The following is a 15227-nucleotide window of genomic DNA, read 5'->3' on the forward strand; positions in this document are numbered from 1 at the left end:
CAGCCCTACATGAACAGGTATCACAAGCCCCTGTACAAAATGAGGAGAGGGTGCAGAAGGTACCACAGGCAAAAGAGTCACTAGTGAAATTGAGTGCACCATTTGAATTCTTGTCCCCTGAGGATAAAAAGCGTGTTTGTTTGACTAATGATTCATTGAAATGCATGAGTACTAAAAGACAATGGAAAGCAGTGTTATACAATCCAATTACTGAAAAGTTGTTGTGTACCACAGGAGAAGGAAAAAGTAACCAATATGCAGAGTTGTACGTGTGTCAGACTTTAAAGCAAGAGCTGCTTGAGACGTGTCATTTTTACACTGATTCTTGGTTCACTGTCAATGGATTAGTCATTTGGTTTTCCACATGGCTTGTACATAAGTGGTTCAATTCCCTTGCAGATGTTAAAGCAAAAATTTCAGAGACAGAAGTGTCAACCCAGAATTCTGACTTGATGGAGATGGCTAAGTGGGTGCACCAGAAATGTAGACATCTGGGAGAAAAAGCCACTTAGAGGTGGGCAGAGAGTAGAGAGATGCACATTCCCCTAGATTTGATAGAAACTGTGATTTTGCAATGTCCTATTTATCAGCACACACAACAGCAATCTGTCCCACAAACAGTCAAAGATCAGTTGGGGAGAGAACAGTTACCAGGACAGATATGGCAAATTGATCAGGTTTTAGGGGGGAGTGATTGCTGCAGATTACCAAAGAGAAATCAAAGTTATTCTGATGACAAGAAGACAATCTGATTCATTCATACAGATTGGAGATAGAATTGCCCAACTTGTCAAAAGTGAAGTGAATGGAGGTTTGGTAAAGAAGGAGTCTGCCCCAGCCCTTCTGACAGTGCAAGGAAAGGGAAGCTGTGGTGCATCAGATAAAAACCTCAGTGCTGAAGTGTAGGCTGAATCCCCAGGTGACCCTCCAGAACCTGCAGAAATTATAGCAAAGGGTCCCAACAATGTTCTGTTGATCATGGAACCAGGACAGGAAAAATGGGAACATATTCCAGATGACAAATGTTATTTGCAAGAAAAGTCATACTTTTTTCTTTTGCAGATCCTACCACGACTCGCCACTGACCAGGAGTGTGCTGTGTGATCTCCCTTCGGGTGTGCGCGTGTGGGTTCGGGGGAAGGACCGCCCCCCCCCAACCTGAACCTGACTGATTAAAGTACAAACCCCATGGATCCATTTTGCGCAACTGGCGCCTTCAGTTCAAGTTCTACATGGGATCAATATAAAGTTTGGCAACTTGTTTGATTACATTCTTCCACTGGAACTAAGCAACATTGCCAGTTAACTGTGTGTTTTTCGTGTGGAACCCTGACTTTCACTTACATTCCAGCAAACCTTTCAGGTGGACCATGTACCTTTACATGAGTAGAACTCATGCTACATTAACTTGCTGTTTTAGAGGCAGTGTAGTTATTATCCCAATCAGAGTCTATAAGCTTCAGTCTTTTCATTGTAGATGTATCTGATTTGAAAGGTTATGAGATCCACATCCATCGCTTTACAGTGATTGCTTTTATCATTCAAATCTGATTTGCTTATAATGTTTTTGTTTGAAATGAGAGGTATGTAAACAAAAGTCTTTGGTCATAGGATGGAGATGTTATGCTACTAATTGTGTTTGACCAATGACTGTGTTTCACCACTGTGCATATTAGTTGCTCAATGTTCACCAGTAGCACATTACATGTTGTATTCAGTTTAGCTGCCTATTGGCCTTAACATGGCATTAGACATTACATTTGGTATTCAGTTTAGCTGCCTATTGGCTTTAACGTGGAGTTAGACACTGCAGTTGAGACATTGCAGATGAGCTGTATTTTTCCAAGCTGTGTTTTTCCACATGGTAGACCAATCTGTGTTTTTCAAATTGAATTCACACGAACCCTAACGTGATAAGCGAGCATATATTTTGGTGTTTTCCTTTCTGCTCAGCCTTGGGAAGAGGAGAGGCTTAGGAGATCTGGCCAATCTCCAATGGCTTGTTTTATTTCCCAGGTCTGAGAGGAAGGGGCCAGGCTTTTTTTTACGGTGGCCCTGGTCGGCAGCAAGGGGAGATTCTCCAGGACTTCAGTCAGGAGCAGACGTCAGCTGCCTGGCCTCCCGCTTGGGTGGAAAATCTCCTTCTCGCAGTTGAACAGGAGTCATCAATTTGCAGGCATGAGAAGGATGACGAGCAGTGATAGGCGCTACAGTGATGAAATTGTGACTTTTATTCTTTGCTTTGAAGTTATGCTATAATATAATCACATGTATTTGCTGTATACATTGCAACTGAGAAGTACTTTGATATATTTTGCTTTCATTGCTGTGACTACTTTTAAACGTGTGCTTCCAACCTACTAATCTCGTCTTTCAGGAACCTCGTGGTGAAGTAATAATAATAAATGTCTTCTTTAAACTAAGAAGTGCATTCCAGAGAAGTTTTGTCAGCTCGGTCATAAGATAAGAGAAAGAAAGCAAAACAAACATACAAGACAATACAAAGAAATATTTGGGCTTTAAAAGTCGAAAAAGTGCCTCTGAGTGCTGGCAACATGCCGGGGAGAAATAAGGCCGTACAAAAAGGAGGATAAGAACAGAGATAGGAATGAAGGAGAGGGTTATGAGGTAAGTGCAGACCATCAGCCCTATAGTAGTTAATGCTATGCCTAGGGAATGCCCTAATCAAATCGCTGAAGCGCTTTGAGCATAGGCAGTAAAAAACAGGAGGATTCCAGACAAGTGAAATAATCTACCAAGGGTTGCAAGGTGTGGGTAAACTTAGTGTCCGTATGTGCTATCTTATGGAACCAAAAACTCCACGGCCAAAACATGCCAAAGATGCATAAACCATTGAGCAAAGTGGGGGGCAGAGGGTTTTTGCCAGTGAAGGGCAATAAGTTGCTTGGCAGCACAAAGCATAGTACTTACAAGATGCCAATCTGTATATGTCATTGCTTCTAATTCTACGGGGCAAAGCCTAAAACCATCCTGTTAAAGGAGACCAGGAGAGTGAAGCCCACAAACTCTTTATTATGGGCAAAGATCTCCTTCCAATATGTGGTGATGGGAGAATATGACCACCATATGTGATGGAAATCTCCAGGTGCTTGATTACAAAACCAGCATAGAGCCCGAAGTGGTGTTCTGTATATGCGGACTCATGTTGTGTGTGGGGGGGGGGGGGAACGGTGAGACCCCCACCTTGTCCCCTCCCTCATAATACCATTGTTTCAGGGCGAGCAAGCATCATTGAGCGCAATTAGTCCAGTGAGCCCTTAGTTGGCCCCACAGCAGAGCTAGTTGTCTGTTGTAGCATATGAATGGGGCGGACTGGTCGAGGCACTCCAGAGTATTATTCTCTAAACACCTCTCAACCATTCTGGATTCCCTTGTATGGGCAATGGCTATTGAGGATATAACTTCCCTGATGGTGGCTTTGAAGCCGTCCCAGAGTGTATGTCCTGAGATCCCTGGCTGGGTGTCTCGGTCAAAGTAATCTGTGATCCCTTTAGCACAACTATTTTTTAACCCTGCGTGCCCATTCGAGCGACAGCTAAGTTAGCACATATGATAATTCTTCTTTCGTAAAGGGGCGTATACAGTCTTAGCAAACCACAATATTGTGAAGGTATATTCATTATTCTGAAAGTACTACCTAATTGAACAAGATTTCAGTCAACCCATTTTTCTTTTGCATATACTGTACATAACATTATGTATGTTCGGGACTAGTCACTTGTTCTTGTTAACACTTTACTTTTACTAAAACTCAAATTTTTCTGACTTGTATTTTCTGTTATTTTGTACACTAAATTTAAGCATTTCACAGCATCACAGCATTACATCACAACATTGATAACAACATATGTTGTTAAGCGAGAGCTAACAGCCCTCACTAACCGCTTCGGACCATTTTTTAATTCTATAGTGCCCACTCACAACTGAAGCACCCCAAAACCTGGGAGGGTGCAGCTAATTCCCTTTTATTCCAAAACAAACCCACTCTTACCTTTGTTGCTTTCTTCATGAAACGGGCATTATCCTTTTCTAAATCATGCCAGGAGCGAATGGGTGTTTTCAGTTCATCGCCAACAACCATGCCTGGGCCTTGCGTTGGAGGACCACCAGTAAAAAGCATTATTCTAGCTCCTGTGTTTGGAAAAGTGCCCTTAAAGGAATAAAAGAAATGTGTTCTTTAGCCAACAAGTAATAGTTAATTCCCATGCAGCAACTGCAAGGTCACATTTCATCCTACATTTAAAGAAATCTATCCTGAGTAAGCATCAACAGAAAGGTTGTAAAAGCCCCACAATAACCTACTACATCCCTTGGCTTTTTTACCCTCACAAGGGTGTCCCATCACCTCTAACAGGTAGGGACCCATGATGTGGGGAAGAGACTGCACTCACTGCTCAAAATCTTCAGAAAACACTCACTCACTAATGTACATGAATGGTACATGAATGCACCAACACAATGCACAAAGACATCCCAACAATTAGGCAAATTACTTCTGAAAGAATGGACCAAGTTTACATGACTTACAGCCAGGGAAATTAATTGTTTGCCTAACTGAAATGGATTTTATGTGTTCAGTTGGAAGCTGGATGATGATACATAAAAGGAAGGGGGAGAAAGGGGGGGCGGGTCAAGCAAAAGTCAATAAATTAATCTAACAAAACTGACCTGGAAACTAATGTTCTCAATATCAGGAGTCCAACAGTCTACAATATACAACACAATGATCATCACCAGCAATAGACTAAGAGTGTTAAAATGTTCAAGAGAGGATACCTTGGCCCAAAAAATTGGTGTAAGAAATTGGGTTATGAGTTGTGCAGAATGTGAGGCCTGCTCAAGTAATAGGTACACAGTTTCACTTTACTGGGAACCAAGCACCCCATTGTAGCAAAGTAGAGTAGTCTAGGGCCTACTTAATCTCTAGTAATCACTATTTGCGATCACACAATAACAGTCAATAAATAATTGTCCAGTCACTGCTTTTTCTTTTGAAAAGAAAAACTACATTTATTATATACACACTACTAAATACTACACATTAATTTACAAGGAAAATGTCACTTACCCAGTGTACATCTGTTCGTGGCATTAGTCGCTGCAGATTCACATGTTGTGCATAGTCCGCCGTCTGGTGTTGGGTCGGAGTGTTACAAGTTGTTTTAGTTCGAAGAAGTCTTTGAGTCCCGAGACCGAGGGACTCCTCCTCCTTTGTTCCATTGCGCATGGGCGTCGACTCCATGTTAGATTGTTTTCCCCGCAGAGGGTGAGGTAGGAGTTGTGTATGTTAGTAATAGTGCCCATGCAATGGAATGAATAAGTATGTACCAACTAAGGTTTAAGTAATATATTTACAAATGTACAAATGTTGAAGATAACTTCCAAACGGCTACAGGCTCCCGGGGAGGCGGGTGGGCACATGTGAATCTGCAGCGACTAATGCCACGAACAGATGTACACTGGGTAAGTGACATTTTCCGTTCGGTGGCATGTGTAGCTGCAGATACACATGTTGTGCATAGACTAGTAAGCAGTTATCTCCCCAAAAGCGGTGGCTCAGCCTGTAGGAGTGGAAGTAGTCTGAAATAAAGTTCTTAGTATGGCTTGACCTACTGTGGCTTGTTGTGTGGATAGCACGTCTACACAGTAGTGCTTAGTAAATGTGTGAGGCGTAGACCATGTGGCTGCCTTACATATCTCGTTCATTGGAATGTTTCCTAGGAAGGCCATGGTAGCGCCTTTCTTTCTGGTTGAATGTGCCCTTGGTGTAATGGGCAGTTCTCTCTTTGCTTTAAGGTAGCAGGTTTGGATGCACTTAACTATCCATCTGGCTATACCGTTTTGATATTGGGTTTCCTGTATGAGGTTTTTGAAATGCAATAAACAGTTGTTTTGTTTTCCTAATTTCTTTTGTTCTGTCAATGTAGTACATTAGTGCTCTTCTGATGTCTAATGTATGTAGTGCCCTTTCAGCTACTGAGTCTGGCTGTGGGAAGAACACTGGTAGTTCTACCATTTGATTTAAGTGGAACGGTGAAATAACTTTTGGTAAAAATTTTGGATTGGTTCTTAGGACCACCTTATTTTTGTGTATTTGAATAAAAGGTTCTTGTATAGTAAACGCCTGAATTTCACTTACTCTTCTTAGAGATGTGATGGCAATGAGAAATGCAACCTTCCACGTTAAGAATTGCATTTCGCAAGAGTGCATGGGTTCAAAAGGTGGGCCCATGAGTCTTGTTAAGACAATGTTGAGGTTCCATGAAGGAACAGGTGGTGTTCTTGGTGGTATAATTCTTTTCAGGCCTTCCATAAACGCTTTAATGACAGGTATCCTAAATAGTGAAGTTGAATGGGTAATTTGCAGGTATGCAGATATTGCTGCGAGGTGTAGCTTTATGGAAGAGAAGGCTAGATTTGATTTTTGTAAATGTAGCAAGTATCCCACTATATCCTTTGGAGATGCATGTAATGGTTTAACTTGATTATTATAGCAGTAGCAAACAAATCTTTTCCATTTGCTTGCATAGCAGTGTCTAGTGGATGGTCTTCTAGCTTGTTTTATGACTTCCATACATTCTTGGGTGAGGTTTAAATGTCCGAATTCTAGGATCTCAGGAGCCAGATTGCTAGATTCAGCGATGCTGGGTTTGGATGCCTGATCTGTTGTTTGTGTTGTGTTAACAGATCTGGTCTGTTGGGCAACCTGACATGGGGTACTACTGACAGGTCTAGTAGTGTTGTGTACCAAGGTTGTCTTGCCCATGTTGGTGCTATTAGTATGAGTTTGAGTTTGTTTTGACTCAATTTGTTTACTATATATGGAAGGAGAGGGGGAAAAGCATACGCAAATATCCCTGACCAGTTCATCCATAGAGCATTGCCTCGAGACTGCCTGTGTGGGTACCTGGATGCGAAGTTTTGGCATTTTGCGTTCTCCTTTGTTGCAAATAGGTCTATTTGAGGTGTCCCCCAAATTTTGAAGTGTTTAGAATTTGGGGATGAATCTCCCATTCGTGGACCTGTTGGTGATCTCGAGAGATTGTCTTCTAGTTGATTTTGGATCCCTGGAATAAATTGTGCTATTAGGCGAATGTGGTTGTGAATTGCCCATTGCCATATCTTTTGTGCCAGGAGGCACAGCTGTGTCAAGTGTGTTCCCCCCTGTTTGTTTAGATAATACATTGTTGTCCTGTTGTCTGTTTTGACAAGAATGTATTTGTGGGTTATGATGGGTTGAAATGCTTTCAACGCTAGGAATACTGCTAACAATTCAAGGTGATTTATATGCAGCTTTGTTTGATGTACGTCCCATTGTCCTTGGATGCTGTGTTGATTGAGGTGTGCTCCCCACCCTGTCATGGAAGCATCTGTTGTTATCACGTATTGGGGCACTGGGTCTTGGAAAGGCCGCCCTTTGTTTAAATTTATACTGTTCCACCATAGAAGCGAGATGTATGTTTGGCGGTCTATCAACACCAGATCTAGAAGGTGACCCTGTGCATGTGACCACTGTGATGCTAGGCACTGTTGTAAGGGCCTCATGTGCAGTCTTGCGTTTGGGACAATGGCTATGCATGAGGACATCATGCCTAGGAGTTTTAATACCGTCTTTGCCTGTATCTTTTGTGTTGGATACATGGCTTGTATAACCTTGTGAAAATTTTTAACCCTTTGTGGACTTGGAGTGGCTATTCCCTTTGTTGTGTTGATTGTCGCTCCTAAGTATTGCTGTGTTTTGCACGGCAGAATGTGAGATTTTGTATAGTTGATGGAGAAACCGAGTTTGTAGAGGGTTTGTATGACATAATCTGTGTGGTGTGAACACTTTGTGAGGGAGTTGGTCTTGATTAGCCAATCGTCTAGGTACGGGAATACGTGTATATGCTGCCTTCTGATGTGTGCAGCTACTACTGCTAGGCATTTTGTAAATACTCTTGGTGCGGTTGTGATACCGAACGGCAACACTTTGAATTGGTAATGTATTCCCTTGAATACGAACCTTAGGTATTTCCTGTGCGAGGGATGTATCGGTATATGGAAATATGCGTCCTTTAGATCTAAGGTTGTCATGTAGTCTTGTTGCCTTAGCAGTGGTAACACGTCTTGTAGCGTGACCATGTGAAAGTGTTCTGATTTGATGTAGGTGTTTAGTGTTCTGAGATCTAGGATTGGTCTCAGTGTTTTGTCCTTTTTTGGTATTAGAAAGTACAGTGAGTAAACTCCTGTGTTTATTTGTGTACATGGTACCAATTCTATTGCGTCCTTTAGCAGTAATGCTTGAACTGCTAGTTCTAGAAGGTCTAAATGCGGTTTTGACATATTCTGTGTTTTTGGTGGGACATTTGGAGGGAGTTGGAGAAATTCTATGCAATAACCATGTCGGATAATTGCTAAGACCCAAGTGTCTGTTGTTATCTCCTCCCAAGATTTGTAAAACTGACTTAGTCTTCCCCCCACTGATGTTGTGTGAAGGGGTTGAGTGACTTGTGAGTCACTGTTTGGTTGCAGGGGTTTTTGTACTTTGAAATTTTCCCCGGTTTCTAGGGAATTGTCCTCCTCTATACTGGCCCCGAAAGCCTCCCCTTTGGTACTGTCCCTGGTAGGTAGACGGTGTAGATTGTGAGGTGCTGGCTTGTGTGGCTTGACCCTGAAACCCCCCTCTGAAGGTTGTTTTGCGGAAGGTGCCGAAAGTGCCTCTGCCCTGCGGGGAATAGAGTGCGCCCATGGCCTTGGCTGTGTCCGTGTCCTTTTTCAATTTCTCAATTGCCGTGTCCAAACAATTGTTGTTCATTGAACGGCATATTTAGCACTGCTTGCTGTATTTCCGGTTTAAAGCCAGATGTGCGCAACCATGCGTGCCTTCTTATGGTTACTGCGGTATTTATTGTTCTTGCCGCTGTGTCCGCTGCGTCCATAGAGGAGCGTATTTGGTTATTGGAGATGTTTTGTCCCTCCTCAACCACTTGTTTTGCCCGTTTTTGAAACTCTTTGGATAGATGCTCGATGAGATGCTGCATCTCGTCCCAATGGGCTCTATCATATCGCGCTAGGAGCGCCTGAGAGTTTGCGATGCGCCACTGGTTTGCAGCTTGTACTGCGACCCTTTTCCCAGCTGCTTCGAACTTGCGGCTCTCTTTATCTGGAGGTGGTGCGTCGCCTGATGTGTGCGAGTTGGCTCTCTTGCGAGCTGCCCCTACCACGACTGAATCTGGTGGCAGTTGTGAGGTGATAAAAGCAGGGTCCGTGGGCGGTGCTTTATATTTTTTCTCCACCCTTGGAGTAATCGCTCTACTTTTGACAGGTTCTTTGAAGATCTGCTTTGCGTGCCTTAGCATTCCTGGAAGCATAGGTAGGCTTTGGTAGGAGCTATGGGTGGAGGAGAGGGTGTTGAAAAGGAAGTCATCCTCGACAGGTTCTGCGTGTAACGACACGTTATGGAATTCTGCTGCCCTAGCTACCACCTGTGCATACGCTGTGCTGTCCTCAGGTGGTGAGGGCTTGGTAGGGTACGACTCAGGACTATTGTCTGATACTGGGGCGTTGTATAGGTCCCAAGCGTCCTGGTCGTCTTGGCTCATGGTGGTATGAGCCGGTGAATGTGACGGAGTCTGTGCCGGTGATGTGTGAGTTACAGGTGGAGGAGAGGGTGGCGGAGTTACCTTCTTCACCATTTTTTGTGGTGTTTGTTCTTGTGTTTGGAACTCGAGTCTCCTTTTTCTCCTGATTGGGGGAAGAGTGCTGATCTTCCCTGTCCCACTTTGTATGAAGATCCGCTTTTGTGTGTGGTCTACATCAGTGGTCTGTAACTCTTCTTCAAATCTGTGTTTGCGCATTTGAGAGGACAGTGATTGTTCCTCTGTATATGAGCTGGCAGTTGGTTCGGTTGCTGGTCGTTTTGGCACCGAAACTGTGTCTGCTTGTTTTCGGCTCCGAGGCAAATATTTTCTTTTTCGGCGTCGAGCTTTCTCGGCGTCGATCTTCCTCGGTGCCGCTGTCTCTGCGTCGAGCAGCTTCGGTTCCGCTGTCTCGGCGTCGATCTTTTTCGGCAGCACTTTCTCGGTCCCGAGATTGCTGCGTGCCTGTGTCTCGACCCGGCCTTTTTCGGTGCCGATGGACGGTCACCTACTTTATGGGTTGAGCCATGGCCTGTTGGCAGTGGCGTCCCCTGGGCCTTGTCTGTTTTCTTGTGTGGTGCTTGCTTCGACGTCTTACTCACGGTTTCTTCGACGTCGAATTCCTCAGAGTCAGATTCATGGATGGAGAAGGCTTCCTCTTCTTCTCCTTGTCCCTCGAACTCTCGGTGTCCTGTCGGCGTGGACGCCATCTGCAATCTTCTGGCTCGCCGGTCACGGAGCGTTTTTCGGGACCGAAACGCACGACAGGCCTCACACGTTTCTTCCTTGTGCTCGGGCGACAGGCACAAGTTACAGACCAAATGTTGGTCTGTATATGGATATTTATTGTGGCATTTAGGACAGAATCGGAACGGGGTCCGTTCCATCAGTGTCGATGTTACACGCGGTCGGGCCGACCAGGCCCAGACGGGGGATCGAAATTACCCCGAAGGGCTACCGGAGCTCTTCACGATTCGGTGTCGATTCTATTCTTACCCGATACCGAGCGAAACAATACCGACGTAGTTTTCCGAAGTTAAGACTATCTTTCCGTCCCGAAACCCGGAGCGAAAAGGAACACGTCCGAACACGATGGCGGAAAAAAAACAATCTAACATGGAGTCGACGCCCATGCGCAATGGAACAAAGGAGGAGGAGTCCCTCGGTCTCGGGACTCGAAAAGACTTCTTCGAACAAAAACAACTTGTAACACTCCGACCCAAACACCAGACGACGGACTATGCACAACATGCCACCGAACATATATTTATCAGGCAGATTGAAAATACCTTAGATGACATTCTGTAGTCACATTTGACCCCTAAAAAGAGTCATGATCCCCAAAATCACAGTGCCCGTCCTTCCTACACCGGAAAGAACATCACAATATTGGGGGGGAGGGGAGGTCAGAGTACCATACTGGCTAGGAAAAGTTTGAAAACAATGGAGAAAATCCTGGTGGTCATGGATTCCAAGACCCTAAAAATTTTGGGGCAGTTTTCAATGTTACTTCATGAGGGACTGCAGCATCTCCTGCAGTTGCCCACAGCCGTCCTTTGGTTTGCTGGTGATGCCCCTGCCAAGATGTTGGAACCCCAAGCCACAGAAACATGTGCAAATTAGCCCTTGCAGGGCATTATGGAGCACTCCCACAGCTCAAGGAGTAATTATTTTAGTAGCTACTGTCCCGCCCGAGAAAGCCGCTTGGCTTTTCTTTTGTGTTTTTCCATTTTCTTTTGGAGTGCCCGATCCCACCTGGGCACCTCGACTTGGCTTTCCATTGGAGGCAGCACAGGGAGCCCACCACCGGGTGCTGCCCCACCTGGCCCCCCTCCTGGGCAGCTGCTTTCACTGATGGCGCAGGAGCTGGCAACTTGGATTCTCTCAGAGTGTTGCACTTGCAGGGGCCACCCTGCTCCCCACTAGACATTGGCATAGGGAGCAGAAGTGAGCCCACTGCTATGGGGGAGGGGGTATACCCAGGGGATACATTTGGATTTTGCCATGGAGCTGCGTTTTCTTGCAGGGCGCAAAATCTTTAAATGGCCATAACTTGTGTCCAGGTGGGCCAATTTTGATGATCCTGGGCCCATTTTACTCTTGGTGGTGTGCTCTAGCCACCAGAAGAAGCCTCGTGGCCTATGAAAAGCAACATACTTTGCAGGGAGCTGATTCCACTGACTTTCAGTGCCAGCTTATATCCCCAGTGGAGTGGAGGGAAGGGAAGGGACCCCTGCTGCCCCAGACAGATTTTGCAATGGAGCTGCGTTTTCTTGCGGGAAGTCATAATCTTAAAATGGCCATGACTTGTGTCCAGGTGGACCAACTTTGATGATCCTGGGCCCATTTTACTCTTGGTGATGAGCTCTAGCCACCAGAAGCCTCATGGCCTATGAAAAGCAACATACTTTGCAGGGAGCTTATTCCACTGACTCTCAGTGCCAGCTTATATCCTGGTCTTTGTCTTTGATGCTCCTCTCCTCCTCCTGGGTGCAGAAGACCAGATATTCGCCCAGTCGGTCTTTAGGGGGTGAAAGGGAACCACCTTTGCTGGTACTAGCAAGACCCACTGGTTCTGGGGTCAACTTTAGGCAGAGTCCTTAGTCCATTAGGGCTTCAGGGGGCCTGTCCTTCCAGTTTTTCATGGCGGCTGCTGTTTTCCAATTCCAATGTCCAACTCCAAGCACAACTCCCTCTCTCTCTTGTGAAAGAGTTTTCTAATGGGGTTGGAAAATTCTAGACATTAAGCACCCCTGGCCAATTCTAGGGTGCCGCATCACCTCACCGCCCCTGTGCACAGCATGCAGGAACAATTCAAGATGGCACAGTGAAGAAGTCATTGTTCACATCACTTCTGGGGGCATCAGCTCCACCCCAAGCTTAAGGGCTAGGGCAAGCAACTCCAGCTGCCATATTTATTATAAAAAAATTAAAAAAATAAAAATAAAAAAATCACACTGCTCTCCTGATGTGTAGGAGATAGTAAAGGTACTTTAATAACCGACTAAGCAGATCATTAGTTAAGATTAGAATATACATGCCTTCTTACCTCCAGCAAACCAACAGCAATTGATAAAGCTACCCCAGTTGATCTCAGTGGCCTTTTTCCTTGTGTGACTGGCCAGGGGTCACGCTGCAACTCCCCTAGCAGATCAGTCAGATTCATGTCTATCTTATGAACGGGCTGGAGAAACCTACAAAATATATTCAAACAAACCAATTTTGAAAAAAGCATGCAAGCCTCATCTGTAAATAATATACTTTTCACAGTACAACATCTAAGTGATACAGATATATCCAATAAAAATATGAATGTAAATAACGACTGACAAAGCATTTTTCTAGTTAAATGTACACAACAGGCATCAACTTTCTACGTGTCAAAGAAGACACTGAGCACACAGCAACATTATGAACAATACAGTGGGCCTGCAAATAAGCACATTCACCAATGGTGGCAGGAACAGTCATTTAAGAGTTGATTATGCCCAGCAGCATGATTTTTTACAGTAAAACATTCTCCCACTCATGGTCTGATCAAAGAAAGTCTCATGGAAAGATCACTAGTTGAGAAAAAAAAAAAAAAGTTGAACTGGACCATGGATAAAATAAATAACTGCCCCAGAACAGTTTTAAAGGACTACTTATGGCACACCAAACTGAAGAATCATAACTTTTATCATAACAATTACCAACACCACTCACAAATTTCACTTTCCAAACTACTTGGTCTGAGAATATTCAAATATGATTAGCACAGCACAAAAGAAACACGAATATCATCTGCACTCACTATATTGTGAGTGTGGGCATTTTTTGCAACACTACCTGCTTGAGATAGCTGGTTGTTCTTGAGGTTGCAGAGGTCTTGCTTGTTGAGCTGGCACACCAGGTCTTGAGAGGCCCAGCATATCCTAAGACAAACAATTAAATACACAGAAAAAGATTAAATTCCGGGCAAGAAAGATTCATGGGAACCAGATGATAAAATGCAACAGTGAACAAACCTGTATTTGCTTTGCTGTGAGGTCTTTGGTACCCCTGAAGACATAGCTTTTGGAGATTCCTTCACAGCTAAGCTCATGTACCTGGACCATTCTGCCAAATGTGATGAGCCCCACCAAAGCGTCTGGAGGAAGCAAGCTCAGGGACATCTGCAGGGATTCCTTCAACGCTTGAAGGTCTTCTTCTTCCAGACATGTGTCAACAACATACAGGAAGATAAGGGGAGTCTTAGGACCACGCTAGTATTATAAGAAACATAAGTACACATTAGATACATGCCATCTACCATACAAACCACTTAACATTTTTATTCAAAATTATTATTATGTAAAAAAATGTGAAATTTGTATGACATCAATTCCAATGTACAGACTTGTTTGTTCATAACCGATGCAGTCAAGTGTACAAAATGTACTACTGTCATGCATATGGAACACACATGTCCCAAAATGAAAGCTTTAAAACATTCCTGAGTTGGGCTTGAGGAAAATGTCCCTAGCATTTACATGTTTGGTTACCACTGTCTGTCACGGGATAATGACATATTATTAATACTTTAGTCCTTTTTCATATTTAGAAGGAAGATGTTTTTAGTAAGGGGCTGTTGACAAATATACATTTCTCACTTTTCGCGTCGGTCCTACAAGAGCAGGAAAAGCATATGATGCACCCCATTCTGAAGGTTATTTCTTTTACACAAGCCTCTCCAAAAAGAAAATACACAATCTTAGCTCTCATAGCTTGACTTAAGACAGCAAATCCTTACAGACTTACCAGTCATGTAAACGATCTGGTCTGACCGATAAGAGGGGCAGTAAATAAATAACAGATTAAAAGGGGACATTTATAAATACATATTTAAACTTGTAGCATGTTCTGATAGAAATAATGTCTACACAAGAAACCTAGAGAAAGATTAATGGTTGCCCTTTACAAGTTTGTTCTTATTTGAGGTAGTGAGTATTATCCAAAGGAGCACTTGAGTATGTAACCTGGGAGAGAGAAAAACAGGTCTACCAGCAGACCTGCTTAGCCCAGTTCTGAGAAATGAAAATCACAGCTAGCATGAATGTTCGCAACTTTGATGACATTGGACATTAAAGATAGAAAGAGGCTGATGAAACTTTAACCACAAAGTCTCTGGAAAGGCATTTATGTAAGTATTGTTTTCTATGATTTGAACTGCAAAACAATGCAGAGAAAAATGCAGAAACAAGCATTCATCAAACAAATGCACAAATTAATAACTTTTATTCACTAACAATTATAAAACAAATCACAATTTTAATGGGAAGGTAATGCAATTGAGGCCACTCATTATCAATACTAAATTCTATTAGGTGCACTTGCACTGCTTTCATGAATCAATCTGAAGATACTAGTGTAATTTTTAGCATCCACTTTCAAATTCCTTCATATTTACAGAATGTTTTAAAATTTCCAAACTTATATTATGCTTCTTTATTTATATATGATATGTTAATCTGCTAATATTATTTAATTTTCTAAGCAGTTGTGGTCCCCAGGAGTAGGCTTCGGGGACCCCATGGGGCCCTCCGACAACAGATTACGAACTGGTGCATT

At 43.5% G+C, this 15227-nt stretch overlaps 1 protein-coding gene across 1 annotated transcript in view; it reads right to left on the reverse strand.

The window, feature by feature from the left end:
• SEC23B (SEC23 homolog B, COPII coat complex component) overlaps positions 1–15227 on the reverse strand; it is a 192100-nt gene that overhangs the window by 152485 nt on the left and 24388 nt on the right. The window contains exons 5-8 of the mRNA XM_069234733.1: positions 13646–13882; positions 13467–13552; positions 12688–12832; positions 4013–4171 (exon numbers count right to left, since the gene is read on the reverse strand). Of these exons, the coding sequence (XP_069090834.1) occupies positions 4013–4171; positions 12688–12832; positions 13467–13552; positions 13646–13882 (627 nt within the window). The remainder of the gene's footprint in view (positions 1–4012; positions 4172–12687; positions 12833–13466; positions 13553–13645; positions 13883–15227) is intronic.

Source organism: Pleurodeles waltl, chromosome 5, assembly GCF_031143425.1.
Source record: "Pleurodeles waltl isolate 20211129_DDA chromosome 5, aPleWal1.hap1.20221129, whole genome shotgun sequence".
Lineage (NCBI taxonomy): Eukaryota > Metazoa > Chordata > Amphibia > Caudata > Salamandridae > Pleurodeles > Pleurodeles waltl.